The 15,120-nt window shown below is 44.8% G+C and overlaps 1 protein-coding gene across 2 annotated transcripts in view; it reads left to right on the forward strand.

Moving 5' to 3' along the window:
• The window catches only part of LOC137541907 (phosphatidylinositol 3,4,5-trisphosphate-dependent Rac exchanger 1 protein-like), a 38,132-nt gene extending 23,302 nt beyond the window's left edge, over positions 1–14,830 (forward strand). For both annotated transcript variants that reach the window (XM_068263482.1, XM_068263483.1), the window contains exons 2-3: positions 7,281–7,463; positions 14,531–14,830. In XM_068263482.1, the coding sequence (XP_068119583.1) occupies positions 7,292–7,463; positions 14,531–14,706 (348 nt within the window). In that variant the 5' untranslated portion in view covers positions 7,281–7,291 and the 3' untranslated portion in view covers positions 14,707–14,830. The remainder of the gene's footprint in view (positions 1–7,280; positions 7,464–14,530) is intronic.
• Positions 14,831–15,120: the final 290 nt, after the last annotated feature.

The following is a 15,120-nucleotide window of genomic DNA, read 5'->3' on the forward strand; positions in this document are numbered from 1 at the left end:
TGAGGTGCCCCCCCCGCAACACCCAGGCAAGGCAGGAGCGATCAGACCCCACCAGCACATCATCCCCCTAGTGGGGAAAAAAGGGTCGCTCTGCCTGCACCCTGATCTGTGCTGGGGGCTGCACAGCCCACCCAGCACAGATCAGCTAAAACAGCGCTGGTCCTTTAAGGGGGGGTAAAGGGTGGGTCCTCAAGTGGTTAAACAATACTAGTTGCCTGGCAGCCCTGCTGATCTATTTGGCTGCAGTAGTGTCTGAACCACTCCAGAAACCAGCATGCAGCTAATCTTGTCAGATCTGACAATAATGTCATAAACACCTGATCTGCTGCATGCTTGTTCAGGGTCTGTGGCTAAATATTAGAGGCAGAGGATCAGCAGGACAGCCAGGCAACGTGCATTGTTTAAAAGAAAATAAATATGTGCAGCCACTATATGTCTCTCACCTCGGTTTCCTTTTAAGCTGCATACATTTTGCAGGAAATCATTATGAGTGTGTACTACATATGGATCCCCACTGGCAGCTTTGTGGGGAGGAGCTTTGTTAGTTGTTGGTATACACAAATGCTGAAATGTTAGACTTCTCTGTGAAGGGATTCCATTTTAAAGAAGTTGCCAGGGCTGCTCTCGTGAGACTAAGGGCTTGCTCACACCTAATGATTCCCTATGAGGGTTTTCTCATCTGAGCGGTTTGTTTCCTATACACTCAGCAAAGCGCTGCATGTACCATTTTTAGGGTGATTTTGCTACAATGGAAGGTATAGGAAAAGTGCAAAACTCCCACAAAATCACTTTGTGCAGCAATTGAGTTCACCCTTTGATGAATAAATACATTGTGTTTATTCATTTCCGGGTCGAAGAATTCACTTCCTGACTGACAGGAAGTGAAAAAATTGAATCACTCTGCAAAAGCGCTTTGAAAAGCTATGTACACAAAATCGAAGCGCACAAGTAAGCGCCGGAAGGAGAAAAAAAAAATCGAAATGCTTCCGTCAGCGATTTTGATTTTAGATGTGAACAAACCCTAATAGAATGCAGATAAGCAGTCCCTTCTTAGGCTTGCCCCCTGGATAACCTCCTTAGCGGTATGCCCGACACTGTGTCAGGCATGCCACTGCAGAGGTTTTCCTGCCGATCGGGACCTGCCGGAATTAATTTATTTGTTTAATTGTATCCATTAGATATTAGCTAGCACTAGGCTAGCTAGTATTGTCTGCCGGCACCCCCCGATTGGCCGCAAGCCCCCCCATTTGCCCGCTAGATACATTACTCTTAGCTTCGGTCTTCACTATGGGGAGGATCGGGCCTGCACATGACATCATGTATGATCCTCCCCATAGTGAAGACTGGAGCCGAGTGGGGAGGCTGCACCTATCACTGAATCCACGTAGGGTAATGTACCCAGCAGGAAATGGGGGGGTGGATCGGGGGGTTCCGGATGTGCCGGCAGACAATACTAGTTAGCCTAGTGCTAGCTAGTATGTAATGGATACAATTAAACAAATAAATTAGTGCGGGGGGAAGGGGGGGCTAATAGTGCAAAACCTCCTGAGCGGCATAACGCTCAGGAGGTTAAGTAAAAATGAGTAGTTTGTGGTCATTGTAGTAGACAAAATGTTAATAGAAGTTATATAAATATGTTGTTATATCCTAACCACCTCCAGACCATGGTGACTGAAATCTATGCCCTGTTTGGAAGCTGTTATTTCTGACAGGATTTAGAGTTAAACCACCACACTCTCCCCATTCCCGCCACTGTCTCTCACTGCACCGGCTTCTGTATATTGGTGGCTCCTGACCCTGTGATTTCTGTGAGCCAATCACAGCAATCACATCACTTAAAAGAGCACGGGCTGCACTTGTCTTAAGGAAAATTTGTAAGAACCCTCCTGAACACAGGCAAATAGAATCTCGATAGAGTGAGAATTTGGCATAAACAGAATGAGAACATGGGTCCATCATGCCTTGTTACCACTGTGCCGGCTGGTAGTGGTGAAATGGTGTGAGGGATGTTTTCTTGGCACACTTTAGGCCCCTTAGTGCCAATTGGGCATCTTTTAAATGCCACAGGCTACCTGAGCATTGTTTCTGACCATGTCCATCCCTTCATGACCACCGTGTACCCATCCTCTGATGGCTACTTCCAGCAGGATAATGTGAAGATTATACAGTACAGATGAAATCCACAAAGTCACTGCACATCTGAGCATACATACTCTTCCTCGATTTTTAAAATGAAAAAGAAAATGAAGTGAGAGGAATACAGAGGCTGCCATTGTTATTCTCTAATAAACCATATCAGTTTCCTGACTTATATGCTGATGCTCTGCCTCACAAAGCTCGAATCATTTCAAATTGGTTTCTTGAACATGACAATGAGTTCACTGTACTAAAATGGCCCCCACAGTCACCAGATCTCAACCCAGTAGAGCATCTTTGGGATGTGATGGAACGGGAGCTTCGTGCCCTGGATGTGCATCCCACAAATCTCCATCAACTGTAAGATGCTATCCTATCAATATGGGCCAACATTTCTGAAAAATGCTTTCAGCACCTTGTTGAATCGATGCCACATAGAATGAAGGCAGTTCTGAAGGCAAAAGGGTGTCAAACACCGTATTAGTATGGTGTTCCTAATAATCCTTTAGGTGAGTGTATATATATGGGCCTTGTGATGCTACCCTCGGTCGTGATGTATATACCAGTAGACACGTGGGAACAGAGCGCGGAAGTACATCAGAAACTAGCAGGCAGCACATATAACATATGGTATCACTGCGCACCCAATCGACCACATCGACCCAAGATTTCCCAGCATGTCCAATTAATACATTTGACTAATTTTGGCTTGAAAGTGATTGAATTGTCAATCTTGCATGCTTGTTGCGGCACTGATTTTCAGCCAATTTGATAATAAAATCACTAGATGTATGGCCACCTTTAAAGGCAGAGCATCAGCATATAAGTCAGGAAACTGAAATGGTTTATTAGAGAATAACAATGGCAGCCTCTGTATTCCTCTCACTTCATTTTCTTTTTCATTTTAAAAATCGAGGAAGAGTATGTATGCTCAGATGTGCAGTGACTTTGTGGATTTCATCTGTACTGTATAATCTTGTACAGTCCTAGTCTTCTATCGCTGTAAAGGTGACCATACACATCAAAGTTCCCATTGCTATCCAGCAGATTTGATCTATTTCAGCTGAAAAACTATTGGGCATTGCTTGCGGCATCATTTTCTGGAAAATTTGATTGATCACAATGATCAAATGATCACTGTGATCAAATTTGCCCGAAAATGATGCCGCAAGCAATGCCCAATTGTTTTTCAGCTGAAATAGATCAAACTGTTCAATTGCTTCAGACGGAGGATAACGCTTGATCGGCAGCAGGTTTGGAGCACGGCAGTAGCAATGTTCAACTAGGTGGCAACTGACCCAGAGTGTTGGCAGCAGAGCTAAATCTCACCTTTTCCACTGGCATGCCTCTGCCAGTCTCCTGTATCTTCTCTCCATGCTGCAGCGCTCCTCCATGGTCTTCTCTCCCTTGATGCCTATGTCATGTGACAGATGCTGAAGGCCTGGCGGCATACACTCTGGACTTCTGGTGTTTGGCCTCTAGCCTTTGTCACATGACACAAGGAGGTGAAGCACCACATCATGGAGAGAAGACTTAGGAGGAGGCTTGCTGGCAGACTGGTGGGAGTTCTCTCTGCTGACAACGCCTTGGGGGAGCACATTAGATGGGGGAGGGAGAGGCAGACAGGCAGCAGCTCCACTGGTTTTCAATAGTCTTCATGCTGAAAGAGAAGGCCATCTATTAGTGTGTGGACACCTTCATCAAGTGTCCCCAAACTTTTTCGGTCAAGTAGGTCATTAACCTACTTCAGACCGCTGGGGGGCCGGAACATACATAAAATGATGTTGAAAAACATTACATTGAATCTAGGTATTCCCCCCCCAAACATGCCCGGTGGAGAACTCCCAGCAGCAGCCATTCAGTCATGTGGCGCCCGAAGAACGTCTTTGTGCACCAGACATTGAAGCATACCCAGGTGACAACGTGCCGTCCAGTTGGACAGCAGTGTCACCTAATGCAGAATTGGATGCCAGCGAATTATTGCTCACTGGCTTCTACAGTATGTGGATGGGTGGTGCCAGTATGGCTATTCTATATGCAGACCGCTGATGTTTAAAAGTCCAGCGGGCCACATCTTTAAGTTATACATTTTGTGTTTGGGGGCCAGTGAAAAAGCCTCAGGGGGCTGAATTCGGCCTGCGGGCCGTAGTTTGAGGACCACTGCCTTAATGTTTCAGTGCTGATTATACTGAGCATCACATAACTGAATGCATAACTTGTTGAAGCATGCCCATGTGGTGAGAACTGGGAAAGCTGCCATTTCTGACCTCTTTCTCTGAGATGTCTCGGTTGGCTGTCTACAATGCTTTGTATTCATCTACTTGGAGGGATTACGTAGCTCAGACAGTCTGGCTTTCATCTGATATCCTTGATCTGCATACATGTTCCATAATGAGTGATTCAGAAAGTGCTATAGCCAGAGGATCAGCATCATAGCCGAATAATGCACTTTCGAAAGAGTGTCAGCCTCCATATTTCTGTCATGATAGTATGGGGGGGGGTGTTGTCCGGTCTGACGGCATCAAGCTGGAACTCCAGTGACCAGAAAGAGAACAAGACAGAGAAAACAGACCAGGAGTGCCAATAGAGCAGTATTTTCTCAAATAAGAGAAATTATTCCACGAATTAGGCAACCACTGTTTTGAGCATGTGGAAAAATCCATCTCCATTCAGATGGAAAGTCCTCTTCCGAACTTGGGTCGCACCCCAATTGAAAGATGTCCACTGGAACCACTGATGTTTGCTGCAGGGATGACCCCTAAGAGGGAAGTTAGACTATACTGGGTGGGAGGAGGAGCCCCAGTGTGAGTGGCAGAAGACAATGCTGGTGTTAGTGAGGAACAATCTTACCTCAATGAGGAGGTTAAAGAGTAATTTATTGGGCACCAATACAAACAATGCGTTACTCAGGATTCACTCGCTTCTTCAGGTTAATATCACAGGGGTTGATTCATTAAAGGAAAGGAAATAGCTCGCGCAACCTCCTGTTACTGAAGCTATTAAATCAGCTCACCTTAATGGTCCCTGCACACTACGTGCGCTAGTGGCAGCGTAGCGTGAGAAAGTAAGCAATGGTCGCTGCTTATAATAGCAGCTGCACTAGTGAAGTATCACGGTAGCGATACATCACTACCACGCGGTTATTATAAGCAGCGACCATTGCTTACGCACACTACGCATGCTACGTGGCCAATAGCGTGTGTTGCGTGCAGGGAACTAACATTAGGGTGTTCTGATTTAATAGTGTGAGTAACAGGAGGTTGCTCGCGCTATTTCATTTAATAAGCTAACCCACAGTGTCTTGTCTTTCTGCATCATGAGTGAGTAGCGCCTGTGTAAGGCTCCTCACTCATGCTGCAGGAAGATAAGACACTGTCTTATAAATCTGAAGAAGCGGATGGATACCAATAAATGCGTTGTTTAGTCTTACTTTAACCACTTTACCCCCAGCGGTACGAATTTCTCCGCCCCTTTTTTCCCTCCTAAAAAACCAGGGACGGAGAAATCCGTACCTTCCGCGCTACCGCCGCTGTCCGCGCTCCCGCCGCTCGTGCGCGCGCACCCGCCGCTCGTGCACGCCGCCGCCCGCTCGCCCGGAGATCAATGAACGGGAAAATCCATTCCTGTTCGTTGATCTAGCCCCCGCAATGATCTGCTGCTTCTTTCAGAAACAGCGAGATCATTGTGCGTCTCCCAGCCTCCTACTGCTTCCTGTAAGCGTCCTTCCGGACGCTTACAGGTCGCATGTAAACAAACACTCTGTGGCCATCTTGTGGCCAAATAGTAAACTACACCCTAAAAGCATTTTACATATTCAAACATTACATTTACACAATAAATTAACTCATTACCTCCCACACTCCCCAATTTTATTTTATTTTTTGTAATTAAAAAAAAAAAAATACAATAAAAAAAACCATAAATAGTTACCTTAGGGACTGAACTTTTTAAATATTTATGTCAAGAGGGTATAACACTGTTACTTTATAAACTGCGGGCTTGTAATTAGGGATGGATGCAAAACTGAAAAAAATGCACCTTTATTTCCAAATAAAATATTGTCGCCAAACATTGTGATAGGGACATAATTTAAATGGTTTTATAACCGGGACAAATGGGTTAATACATTTCATGGGTTTTAATTACAGTAGCATGCTTTATTTAAAAACTATAATGGCCGAAAACTGAAAAATAATAATTTTTTCCCACATTTTTTCCTATTTCCCCATTAAAACACATTTAGAATAAAATAATTCTTGGCATAATGTCCCACCTAAAGAAAGCCTAATTGGTGGCAAAAAAAAACAAGATATAGTTCATTTCATTGGGATAAGTAATAATAAAGTTATAGACGAATGAATGGAAGGAGCGCTGAAAGGTGAAAATTGCTCTGGTGGTCAGGGGGTAAAACCCCTCAGTGGTGAAGTGGTTAAATAAACATTTAGAATTGTCCACAGTGGAGCAATAAGGCTGCATCACAGATCACTTTCTGGCAATCCTATGGCCAATAATGTGAGGTTGGTTACTGCACTGTGTAGCTGGAGGTAACACAGACACAGTAATGTGATTGGTGGGAAGAGGTAATGGATGGGTGTTTGTTAAAGAGAGCTGTCAGCCATACTATCTCAGGAAAAAAAACAAATATATAAGTAGATACATACTTGCTCTACTTACATATGTATTGCACTGTCCACATTATTATTTCTGTGAATTTTATAAAGGAAACGTAGAGAATCCTATTCTAGACATCTTTCCATATTTACTGTGGCTATTTTGAAGCCAGTCGTGATGTAATATCCGCCCTTAGTCTCCTCTGCCTGATTTGCCCGTCCTCGTGCATTGTTTCAGCCTGAGAAATTTTGGCCAATCAGAGAGGAACAGAGATGTGGGAGGGGAAAACAGGAAGAAAAGAGGCTTCAACCACTCATGCTACATTAGTTGAGTCTGAGGGGAAGTAGGGAAGCAAAAAAAGACAACCCATGTAAACTGGGGAATGATAATTTATCAACAAGAAAAGTAATCATGATTTTAATGTTTGGATTGCCTGATTATCATCCTTATTACTTGTTTACCAGATAAAAATAAAGAATTGATTTTATACCCGACAGTTACTCTTTAACCGGTTTCCCTCCCTCTGTTTGCAGAGGAGCTGAGGATGAAAGTGAGTCCATCATTTAAACAAGCGACTGGAGATTCTCCGCTGCACAGCATGGACTTCTGTCCCACCAACTACCACATCAACCTCATGGAGGTCTCCTACCCGAAGACCAGCACATCGGTGGGGCGCTCCAGCATCAGTATCCGCTTTGGCTTGGACCTGGATCAGGGTAAGCTATGAAGCCTGACTCGCATCTGCCTGAAGTGACACTTCCTGAAAGTAGTGGACAGGAAGTCAGCTGTCGCAGGGAAAACTCCTCCTCAGGGATTCCACCTATATAACCGCTATCTTCATCTTTAATAACTCTAATGCCTTGTGATCACACTAGTTAGCACGCCTAAAAGACTTTAGGCGTGATAACCATTGCACCACGCTGGTGAAAAGCCAGTTTAGGCGTGATAAGTTTAGGCGTGATAAGTTTAGATAAGTTTAGATCGCGCACAAAGTCCCGCGTGCAGAGCAGCGCCATTAAACTATATGCGAAGTGCACCAGACTTTGCTAGCGCAAAACTTTTGATCAGCTGTGCTCTGCGGTGCTAACTCAGTTGGCGCTATAGTTATCACGGCTCAACTTATCACGCTTAAACTTATCACGCCTAAACTGAGTTTAGGTGTGATAAAGGGCTTTTCACCAGCGTGCTAACTGTTAGCACCGCTTTGTGAATCAAGCCCTAGATGGTTGCGGACCGAGGCGGGCGGTCGGGGCCACCCCCACCAAGAATGTAGCGTGTATATGGCTACCCCAATGCATTGCCGAGCAATCCAGAGGGTATAGTCTTGGCCAAGTGCAATCTGAGCCTATTTTTCTACTTCGTGCAGTTGCCCATCATTCTGCCTCCTCCCCCCTCCATAGTGTCTGTACAGCACTTAGCCCTTATCTGTTGCCCAAGGGATGGAGGGTATCGGTTGAAAAGGGCGCCCGAGCTGCCTGTATGAAAAGGGCGCCGCCATAGACATCAATGTTATTTCTGGAAATATGGGCTACAAGGAGTAGAAAAGGGCGCCCGAGTTTTGATATAGTCTACAAGCGGGCTCCCCTTTGTAGCCCATATTTTTCCGGCTACAGTAAGGTGCCCCTCTGTAGCCCATATTATTGACTTTTTTTGTAGCCTATGTTTTTATATGAGCTACAAGTGCTGGAAGCCGAATTATTTCATTCCCCCACTATCCATGGCGGCCTGGAGGGGAAATAGTAATTTACATATCCCAGAGTTTTTTTGTAGCCGAAGTTATTATATGGGCTACACCAGGCGCCTTTTTTTGTAGCCAAGGTTGGTATATATGGGCTCCACCAGGCGCCCTTTTTTTACCGGCGCCCTTTTCATATAGACCCGGGATGGAGTCCTGATGCCTGCGAGTAACTGTGATTGTGTGTGTGACTGTGCACCATTTAGGCACTGTTTACACTTATCCCTGCAAATAAAACCTGTTTTTCCGCATGTGATTTTTCGTGTGAAAATTTGTGTTCGTTTTCATGTGCAGTTTTTTACCACAGCGAATGGTGTGAACATTTATGCTACACATTTGTAAAAAAAAGCACGTAAATTTTAGTAGATGTGAATCTTGTCTTAGTCTAAAGCTGGCCATACAGTAGGCCGATTCTCCGCCGATCGACAGCAGATTCGATCACTGGGATCGAATCTGCTGTCAAATCGTTAATGCTAAATTTCGATCTATTTCGTCCTGAAATAGATCGATCGCTCCGTGCAGGAAATTACCGTCGATCACCCGCGGGTAGGGAGCGCATCACTAGCGGCGTTCGAGTGCCCAACGACTGACGCAATACATTACCTGCTCTGCCGGCGTGACTCCCCCCCCCCCCCCCCCCCCCGCTCACCCGCTGGCTTCTTCTCCGTTCTGGTCTGGTCTCTGGGTCCGGCATGCTTCACTTCTTCCTGTCCCAGCAGGAAGTTTAAACAGTAGAGGGCACTCTACTGTTTAAACTTCCCCCAGACAGGAAGAAGTGAAGCATGCTGGACCCGGAGACCAGACCATAGCGGAGAAGAAGACAGCAGAGACCAGGGGAGTTGTGCCGGCGGAACAGGTAATGTATGGGGGGGGGGGGGAGCGGCGGCAGCACCACCACCACAGATTGTGAACGGTTTCAGTCTGAAATCGATTCACAATCTGTTTGCAGTAAAGGCAGCCATACGATCCCTCTCGATCAGAGAGGGATCTATCTGTTGGTCGAATCTGATGGCAAATCGACCAGTGTATGGCTACTTTAAGTCTTGCACTTGCACTGTATGATAAATGTATTATTTGTAGCTCTGCATAAGCAAAGTGATAGTACAGATGTGTTTTGTATTTCCCCGTACAACAGAATACCCAAGGAGCTCAAGGTGACCCAAAACCACTAGGAAAGTATAGGGGACTAAAAGAGACCAAAAAGCATTGAGTATTACCCTTTGTTATGATTGAATGCTGTACTAACCACTTGCAGATCCCTGCTATGCATATCTATGTGTACATATGTGTATTTGTTTAACCAGTTCACCCCCAAGGGTTTTTACCCTAATGGACCAGAGCAATTTTCACCTGTCAGTGCTCCTCCCTTATATTCCCTAATATATTGATTAGTACTTATCACAACAAAATGATCTATACCTCGTTTTTTTTTCGCCACCAATTAGGCTTTCTGTCGGTAGTACATTGTGCTAAGAATTTTTTTTATTCTAAATGTGTTTTAGTGGGAAAAATAAGAAAATGATGGGAAAAATTCATTATTTCTCAGTTTTCGGCCATTATCCGGTTCAGCCGAAAATCTCATGCATCCGAGCAACGTTCACCTCCCATTCATTCGCCTATAACTTTATTGCTACTTATCACAATGAATTGATCTATATCTTGTTTTTTCCGCCACTAATTAGGCTTTCTTTGGGTAGTACATTTTGCTAAGAATTATTTTTTTCTAAATCCATTTTAACAGGAAGATTAAGAAAGAAATGAAAAAAAATTCATTATTTCTCAGTTTTTGGCCATGATAGTTTGAAATTAATATACGCTACCGTAATTAAAACTCATGTATTTTATTTGCCCATCTGTCCCGGTTATTACACCATTTAAACGATGTCCCTATCACAATTTATGGTGCCGATATTTCATTTAGAAATAAAGATGCATTTTTTCAATTTGAGTACATCACTATTTATAAGCTTATAATTTTAAATAATATAATAACATACTTTCTTGACATGCATATTTAAAAAGTTCAGACCCTTGGGTAACTATTTATGATGTTTTTGTTTTGTTTTTATTGTATTTTTTTTAATTTATTTTTTTTTTAATAAAAAGTGTTTGTGGGTAATTTTTGGTGTGGGAGGGAAATTGCTAATTTTAAATGTAAGATAATGTAATTCTTTAATTAAAACTGTGTGTGGGTGCAGTTTACTATTTGGCCACAAGATGGCACAGTGAGAAAAGTCCTGGATGTGAACGATGTCGCATCCAGGAACTTAAATGCAGGGGAGTTGTTTCCTGGGGGGCAGAAATACCACGCTTTCTGGATAGAAAGCGTCGGTATTTCTGCGGGGAAGTTAGATCGGTGAATGGGAATTATATTCCCATTCACTGATCGGGGGGCTAGCGGCAGGCGGCGGGTGCGCGCGCGGGCGCGCGCCCGATCGCGCGCACCACGCAGGGAAAGCAGCAGTGCCTATCTGGACGAGGAAGCTCGTCCAGATAGGCCGAACTGGTTAAAGTTTTAAAATTAAACATTTCTCGTGTGTATAAGACCAACACATTTTAATACATTTATTAAACCGTTTAAATTATGTCCCTATCACAATGAATGGCGACAATATACTATTTGGAAATATAGGTGTTATTGTACTGTTTTATTTATATTTTTTTGTCTGGTCCATAATTACAAGCCCCTATGTAGTAAAGTAAAAGTAATTTTCCCTCATAAGATATAGATTAAAAAAAAGCTGAGTCCCTAAGGCAACTATTTATGTTTTTTTTTTTTTTTTAACAGATTTTACACTTTTACAAGTGTTTTTTATTTTATTTTTTTGGGAGGGGGGGGGGCTTTGGGAGTGTAAGTTATTTTATTATTGTGTATGTATGTATGTGCCTGTATGTGTAATTTTACTTTTTGGCCTCAAGACGCTAGTGTCGCTAGTGAACACTCTCCCGCTTTATAGGAAGTCTTCACTTTTTTATTTTTTTTTCATTTAACTACTCTGTGACTGTTTCCTGTTTTATGAATGGACATGGCCGCTGATCGCGGTCATGTCCATTCATTCCAGGCATTGCGGTCATGTCCATTCATTCCAGGCATCACAGATCGTGGAGACCCGGTAGAAACGGCAGTGGGAGTGGCGCGCACACGTGCAGAGCGGCAGTGGGAATGAGTGACTTATTTAAACATCCTGTTGCTGTTAACAGGCTCAAACAGGCAGAGGCGTATCTAGGCAATATGGCGCCCATGGCAAACACTTAGATTGCGCCCCCCCCCCCCCACCACCACCAAGTAGACACATGCCTTCAGATAATCACCCCCCCCCCCCACTAGATTATTAAAGGGACCCTGTACACAACTTCAAAATGGAATATGAACTTACCTAGGGATGGGGAAAGCCCCCGCAGTCAATGAAGTCCCTCAGCGCCACCTGGGCTCCCTTCGTTCTTCTGCTGACGGCTCTGTTAGCTGCACGACTTTGCCAGGATTTGTGCACAACTGGTTCTCGAAAGAAAGAACTATGCGTGCGCAGAAAGATCACGACAATGGGCGCATGACCGAGACAGGTTCAGGATGGGGCTGCACTTGTGGAGTTGCGCACGACTCCTGCCGAAGTTGCGCAATTAATGGAGCAACCAGCAGAAGAACAGAGGGATCTCAGATTAGTTCATATTCCATTTTAAGTTGTCTTCAGGGTCCCTTTAAATATTCAAATAAAAATGATAAAGAAGCCAGGTGCCTCACGATAAACATTATATAGCCAGGTGCATCAAGATAAAATAATTAAGTAGCCAAGTGTGGCAGGGGTTCGTTTTAAAACTCCTCTTGCACAGTGAAAGCAGAACCCCCCCCACACACACACACACACCAGCACACCCCCCCTCTAGATTCACAACTGGTGGCTTACGGCAGGCAGTGTGAGGAAAACAATGCACTTGGCAATCGCCTGGACATGCTCGGACTAAACAGGTCAGAACTTTAAGTGACTTGGCATGACAGTCCCTCTCACTACTGAGTTCCTGCTGTGGCTGCTTAAGATGTAGGAGGATGAAGCCAAGGCTTAGTGAAACGGGTTAGATGTGACTTCCAGCCCATCAATTTGGAAAATCAGCAGCCACATGCTTGCCATGTTTCTCATGCAGGCATTCAGGCCAGCTCACGCTACGCACAGGCGCAGAAGAAAGATGTGACATTTAATGTACTGCACAATGTTTTCTACCTTAATGCAGCTCTTCCACTTCAACAGATTGTGTGGTCCTCGCCAATACCACTCCCCCACGGGCTCTCTGTTCCTGGTCGACGTCAGAACTTAGATCAGCGGCAAGAGGAGAGACACACAGAGCGCACACTTCCTGCCCGGTGCGCTTCAAATGCAGGAAGTGACCAATGACGTCACTTCCGTATTTGACGTACCGACTACCGAGCGGTTGATGTGTGCATTCCAGGTCTCTCTTCTTGCCACTATTCTGCTCTGAGTTCTGACAGTCAGCCAGGGACAGAGAGAGCAAGTGAGCGAGCGGAGCGGGCGTGCGGGGGACCAGAGGCATTGCAGACAGGGAGGGAGACCGGAGGCATAGCGGACCGGGAGGTACAATGCCGACAAGGTGGTGGGCAGCATGGGGGCAGGCATGGCGCCCATGGTGCACTGGCGCCCATGGCACTAGCCATACCTGCACCCCTATAGATACGCCACTGCAAACAGGACGTTTTAGTTAGTCAGGATGCTGTTAACTGGTTAACATGAATGTCATGAGGGTATATTACTGTTATTTTTGCAAACTTAGGCTTGTAATTATTGATAAAGGTTAAAAAAAAAAATGATCGCCATACATTGCACTATGGACATCATTTAACCTCTCCAGGACCACGTCACACCGATGGGAGTTAACACGGCGCCAGCCCCAGGACCACCAACGCCGATTGGCATGCAGTCCTGGGGGCCTGTTTTGTAGGAGGATGTGCATGCAGATGCGCATGCATCTCCGCTTGAATGACGGAGCTCCGCTCTGCCATCAGTCTCCCAGCGGCCATCGCCGCTTGGAGACTGTTAGACCACGAAACCGCTGTCTATTTACTCCGTAGAGCACTGTGATCTAAGGCAGCGCTGTACTGGGGACAGCCGTGTGACATGGCTGGAAAAGGGGAAGGGGGGGGGGTGGATAATTGCTTTTGTGCTGAGTTGTGCGGCCCTGCAGCGAGGCCTTAAAGCTGCAGTGGCTCATTTTTGTAAAAAATGGCCTGGTCTTTAGGGGAGTTTAGGCCCGTGGTCCTTAAGTGGTTAAATGTTGTAATAACCCGGACAAAATGTGTGGGTTTTTATCTACAATGGCACATTTCATTTATAAACTATAATGGCTGAAAACTAAGAAACTATTTTTTTTCAATTTTTTTTCATCTTCTTCCCTGTAAAATGCACATAAAATAATTCTTAGCAGAATTACTGCCTAAAGAAAATATAGATCATTTCAGTATAAGAAGTGATAACGTTATTGGTGAATGTATGGGAGCAGCGTGATGTGAAAATTGCTGTGGATTTTAAGGGGAAAAAACCTGTGGTTGGGAAGTGGTTAATGCATATCCACTCTTGAACAGCATACAATGAAAAGTCTTTATTCCACATATAGTTGCTGAAGAAATTCACTTCTCTGTGCTCTGTGTCATATCAAAGTGTCTAGTTCTTATCAGTAGCTGTGAATAGACTGCAGGAGAGGTCTGTCAAGGCAGGCTTAATCCTTTCAGTAGTCCCTGCAAAAGTGAATCCAAGTAAAACTAGGGGAGGGGGTAGGGATGTCCATAAAATGCAATGAAGACATTTTTTTTTTCAATAACGGTCATCATACTGTGGTTAATCTTTAGGAGCAGTGAGGAAGTCCTGAGTTTAGTTCCACTTAAGGAATTCAGGAGCCACCTGCCGGAAAAAAATGGTTTCCTAGTGCTAAGGTTGACAGCTACTGGGTAGAAGGAGGAATTCTTTGGTACATGACAGCAGCTGATGTGAGGGGGGACTTCTAGGTTGGGGATATTTCTTCACCAGTCCTTTCTTCTCTTCCTAGTGGGCGGTTTGAGTCCCATATTGTACTCCCGGCACTGCATTACCAGTATGGCTGCCCGGGACTGGAGGTGTCTGAGAACAGAAGAGCCGGATGGGATGAACGGGAGCCTCCAGGACAGCAGCTTCTTTCAGATGAATGGAGGAGAATGGTCTGAGCTTCCTGCTGAAACACGATGACATGGAGATCCAGGACTCCTATTTGCAGTTCTTCAACAAGCTGGATGTGGTGCTGAAGGAGATGAAGCAATATATCACGTAGATCAGCAAGTGAGGAGACCACTGGCTACGGTAGTGATGATCACATGCAGTGGTGCTCGGATAATTTCTGTGATCATGGAATAGCCGAGATTCACGAGCACTTTCTCACTATTCAACTTCTGAATCCGTGATCGATTTTGGATCACGGAAACCGGCCATGGAAATTACATGATTGCAAATATTCACAATGTGGTTACGGCCGTGATTGCGGTGGAAATGGGCAGAATTGACATCCCTTGTCCAATCAGAGGCCCCCAGCCAGGCCCTAGTAACCAATCACAGGAGGGGAAGCTCTGCCCTCCCCTTCTGTATATAAAGTGGGAGCCATTTCCA

Source organism: Hyperolius riggenbachi, chromosome 12 (genome assembly GCF_040937935.1).
Source record: "Hyperolius riggenbachi isolate aHypRig1 chromosome 12, aHypRig1.pri, whole genome shotgun sequence".
Taxonomy (NCBI): Eukaryota; Metazoa; Chordata; class Amphibia; order Anura; family Hyperoliidae; genus Hyperolius; species Hyperolius riggenbachi.